This window comes from Mya arenaria, chromosome 14 (assembly GCF_026914265.1).
Source record: "Mya arenaria isolate MELC-2E11 chromosome 14, ASM2691426v1".
Lineage (NCBI taxonomy): Eukaryota > Metazoa > Mollusca > Bivalvia > Myida > Myidae > Mya > Mya arenaria.
Window position 1 is genome coordinate 42,635,265 of NC_069135.1, and position 4,943 is coordinate 42,640,207.

General features: G+C 37.4%; 1 protein-coding gene across 4 annotated transcripts in view; it reads right to left on the reverse strand.

Moving 5' to 3' along the window:
- Positions 1 to 2,277, reverse strand: part of LOC128217851 (protein SSUH2 homolog) — an 11,446-nt gene extending 9,169 nt beyond the window's left edge. The window contains exons 1-4 of one of the 4 annotated variants that reach the window (XM_052925268.1): positions 2,070 to 2,277; positions 1,895 to 1,937; positions 766 to 1,115; positions 1 to 209 (exon numbers count right to left, since the gene is read on the reverse strand). The exon at positions 1 to 209 is cut by the window's left edge and continues 5 nt beyond it. In XM_052925268.1, coding sequence (XP_052781228.1) covers positions 1 to 209; positions 766 to 1,108 — 552 coding nt within the window. In that variant the 5' untranslated portion in view covers positions 1,109 to 1,115; positions 1,895 to 1,937; positions 2,070 to 2,277. Of the gene's footprint in view, positions 210 to 765; positions 1,116 to 1,528; positions 1,824 to 1,894; positions 2,046 to 2,069 lie in introns of those variants that run through there. The other 3 variants (XM_052925266.1, XM_052925267.1, XM_052925265.1) reach the window with 3 other exon arrangements.
- Between the last annotated feature and the right edge of the window lie 2,666 nt (positions 2,278 to 4,943).

Genomic DNA, 4,943 nt, shown 5'->3' on the forward strand with positions numbered 1-4,943 from the left:
TATTTCCGCCCGTTGGGGCGGCTCACGTGTAGCGGCCTCGTAGGAGGGCGGCGGGGCCATAGCGCCATCGAAGCCGATGTTGGAATATCCGGCCACTTCGTCCATCTTCTCGAGGGGCGGTGCGGATGGGGCGGTAGCGGCAGCGTTTGGGTTGTCGTCAACGTCTTGGTCTGGAATTTCCCCCTTCCACTGAGGCATTGGGGCGTCTCCTGATTGGGAAAATAAATGCATGTAAGATGTTAAGACGATATTGGGGCGAGTTGGACGATGGAATGTTTTAATCAATATCGGATTAAAAAGCGCTATGGACGAAGCTATAAATGGATGTCATGTATTTTTGCATCCTCGGCACACCAGTGTATCATAACCCATATGATCATATAGGTTATGACACGCTGGAGTGCCGAGGATGATATTTGGGGGGATATATTGAAACAGGGACAGTTTTCAATATAGTCGACTGTGCAAGAGGTGCATCCAGGAATTGACCTAAGAGAAACGGGAATGACATGCCCTTGCGTTGTATTTCATGTTTGCTTGGCGTCTCATAAGAAACTATGGCTATTTTTAGAGGAGCTTAATAAATCCAAATGGTTCATTATGGCATGATTTAAGTATAAAAAATCGATTTGTATTCGCAAAGAACCATCATGCGAAATGAATTGCTCCGATTTAATAATGTTTGGGGGGGGGTCCAAAAGACTTGTTCTGAAGTAAGTTTTTAAGCATTTTTAAAACGTCAAAGTGCACCAAAGTATTGCTTACCTTGTTGTGGAGGCTGCCCGGCACCTCCATGGGGTGGGTAGCCACCTTGAGGGGGGCCTCCACCTGGATAACCACCCTGTTGAGGGGGACCACCCGGATATCCAGTTTGCGGAGGCGGCCCACCCGGATAACCGCCCTGGGCCGGATGTCCACCAGGATAACCGCCCTGGGCCGGAGGTCCACCAGGATAACCACCCTGTGGCGGTGGTCCACCCGGATAGCCGCCCTGTGGAGGAGGCCCTCCCGAATATGCCCCCAAGGGCGCCTCCCGAGGGTACTGGGCCTGTGGTGTACCCCCGGGATACTGCTGGGAAGGGGGATTCACTACAAAGCCTTGACTCATCCCGGCGCTGCAAAGCGGGTTTGAAATGTATACTAACTGAAACTATTGGCTTATTGTATGTATATTTAAGTAGTTTCCCCTAAAATATGGTATTTCATATTTTAAACAATGTCATTAATTTTGCATACTATATTATTACCGTGTGTGATATCAAATTTGATCACGGTATAAACAACGCTTATAAAAGGGAAAAAAACAACTAAACAATGCAGTTAGAGTCCAAATCATGGTTTGGAATAAGATCAAATCAAATAGAAACCAAATCAAATCTTATGCATAATATCGAGTTTTTTTTGTGTGTTTTATAAACAATAACGAATGAGGAAGTAAATGCGATCCTATAAACTTATGTTTACCACAGTACATGTACAATACAGCATATGATCGTAAAGTCAAGTAAATTCTTAATCGTCAACTTACTTCGCTCCTAACAAAGGCTTCTTCTCATCCATTTATAATGTTAGCTTTTCGAATTAGTTAATAAAACTTTTATCACAAGATACAAATGAACAGGCTAAGATAACCATGTAGTTGATTATACTGTATCTTTATAGTACATAATTATCTTCCGGTTAAAGTTCAATTTAAATATTTCGCAATGTTTGCAAGATTTGCATGAATGACTGAAATACACATCTACATATATAGTTAAATGAATATGATGTGAATCAGTATCACATGAGTAAATTGGTTTTCATGAATAAAATATAAACCAAACAAACGAAGTGATACTAGTTACTATCCTATGTACTAAACCGAAAGTAGCTTTACAATGAAATCGCCTACCTGTCAGTAGAAATCAACAAAATTATCACCAATCAGTTTCGACCTGTATATCAAATGGAGTGTTATGGTAGACTTCACTATATGTGCATATTTCTATATAGTTAAGCATTTCGCGAATGTTTTTAAACTCATCGATATAAATAGTAACAAAATTAAAAGACACGTCTTTACATACCTGTTTTATTGCTCAACAGAAAAATGCCGGTTTTGAAATCCGAGAATGCTGGCGATATACTACCTTAAGTGTACTCATGAAAAGCTATTTTGAGCTACAGTTGCGATGACATTAAAAGCACTTTCCTTAACAAGTGGTTTTCGCCTTAACATTAACGATGCATTATATTAAAATTTATCCAGAAACTGAACCAATGCTGATCAATGGCAAGCTTATCTAGCGTCTGGGAGCAAGATGATATGATGTTATTTCTAGTCAAACCATCGCGTTGGGTAAATTTAATGATTTCTGTTTGCCGACCAATATTTTCAAGTTTTCATATACAATTATATCACTTTTGACCATTATCTGTACACAAATAAATAAAGTCATACCGGCCAAGATCTTAGAAGAGTGTACACACACAGTACAAGGCGCACAATTCAGGTTGAAAACGTAGAATTAGGTACAACTAAAAATATGAGCCTTTATAAATTGGGTTTTCAGTAAATTAATAACTTCATCACCAACTTACTCGTTTGCATTTTTTGTCTTGGTTATTTACGTCAAATGAGTTAAACACTATAATGCATTAAGTTTAAAAAACAACAACTTGTAATCTTGGGATCAACCTATAGTGTGCGCCTTTAAGTCATACTGACACAAATCATAGAGTTTACACATGCACGACATTTAAAGTAAAACTGTTCAATATTTAAGAATAACACACTAAATAAATTCATTCTGACCAATACTTTAGAGACTACACACTAAATTATGTCATACTTACCTGACCAATACTTGAGAGACTACACACTAAATTACGTCATACTTACCTGACCAATACTTTAGAGACTACACACTAAATTATGTCATACTAACCTGACCAATACTTTAGAGACTACACACTAAATTATGTCATACTTACCTGACCAATACTTTAGAGACTACACACCAAATTATGTCATACTTACCTGACCAATACTTTAGAGACTACACACTAAATTATGTCATACTTACCTGACCAATACTTTAGAGACTACACACTAAATTATGTCATACTAACCTGACCAATACTTTAGAGACTACACTCTAAATTATGTCATACTTACCTGACCAATACTTTAGAGACTACACACTAAATTATGTCATACTTACCTGACCAATACTTGAGAGACTACACACTTAATCAAGTCATACTGCTCAATACTTTAGAGACTACACACTAAATTATGTCTACTGACCAATACTTAAGAGACTACACACTAAGTTATGTCTACTGAACAATACTTAAACTGGGACTACACACTAAATTATGTTATACTGACCAATTCTTTAGAGGCTACACACTCAATTAATTCATACTGAGCAATACTTTAGAGACTACATTCTCAATTAACGCATACTGACCAATACTTTAGAGACTGCACACTAAGTTATGTCATACTGACCAATATTTTAGAGACTACACACTAAACTATGTCATACTGACCATTACTACACCCTAAAAATATTATACTGAACAACACATTAGAGTCTACACACTAAATTAATTCTTACTGACCAATACCTTAGAGTTTTAAATTATGTGACACATAGCTGAAATGCTTGCAACAAATAAAGCATAAATGAGGAGGGTTTGTTCGACTGTCCTGTATAACCAGCTGCAACATAACTAATCATGTCTTGTGCTATTTCTACGTACCCACAGGGACCAAATGGTTGGTTCCAGCTTAAAATGGCGTCACCAGAAGTCTCGATTTGAGACGGAAATCAAAGTAATACGTATAGATATAAAAGTTTCGTGATTTTTGAACAGAACACATCTATCATATCCCCATCTGTCTAGTGTTCATAAGCATATCCATGGTTTTCTTGAAACTTTTACTATTTTCGAGAACATTTCAATCTGCAGCGTTTCCAAAATGTACGAAATCCGAATGGTAGGTTACAGGCTCTATGTAATAATTTTGGTTCGTATTTAGCGGTAAATGATCGAGGGAATTGTTCAGGAAAAACGCATAACACACTTACGTTTTGTTTAAACACAACAGGTACATTCATTTGTGAACGAATATTTCAATGATTTTAAAAGATATGAGAACGAAAAGAAAATGATAGGTTGCAGCTCCGTTTTTAAAAAAAAAAATATTGCATAGATAGATTGACGCAACGTCTGGACTGCTAAATCCTCATTTCTAGTGTTGAAGCCAAATATAAACGTGTTCATAGAATGCAACCTGGAGTTGATATTTTGCAGTTACAATGAAGTCCAGCCGGGTTTGTTAAACTGTATAATCAAATGCAACATAAGTAATCATTCGCACGGCTATTTCTGCGTACCAGGTTTTGTTCAACTGTATAATCAAATGCAACATAAGTAATCATTCGCACGGCTATTTCTGCGTACCAGGTTTTGTTCAACTGTATAATCAAATGCAACATAAGTAATCATTCGCACGGCTATTTCTGCGTACCAGGTTTTGTTCAACTGTATAATCAAATGCAACATAATAAATCATGCCCAGGGTTATTTGCTGCCTTCCAGGTGAAGTTCAACAGTTACAACAAATGCAACATAATTAAGCGTACTAGCCAAGAATATTGCTCCGTAAGACGGGTCGTGTGGAGCTGTTTACAATTAATGTGTAATTAAAGGCATCTTGACCAATAATGAACACAGATATTCTTTCGTAAAGAGGTTAAGTTCAATTGTTCCAACAAATGCAGTATTACCATTCATGCGAACGGATATTAAATGTTTCGTAAGAGGTTTTTATTAACTGTACCAACAACTGCAACACTATTCATCATATTTCATTACACAGTTGAACAAATCTCGAAAGTTGACATTGTGCCGGTTCAAGATTTCGGACTCGAAATGTGACACCAGTC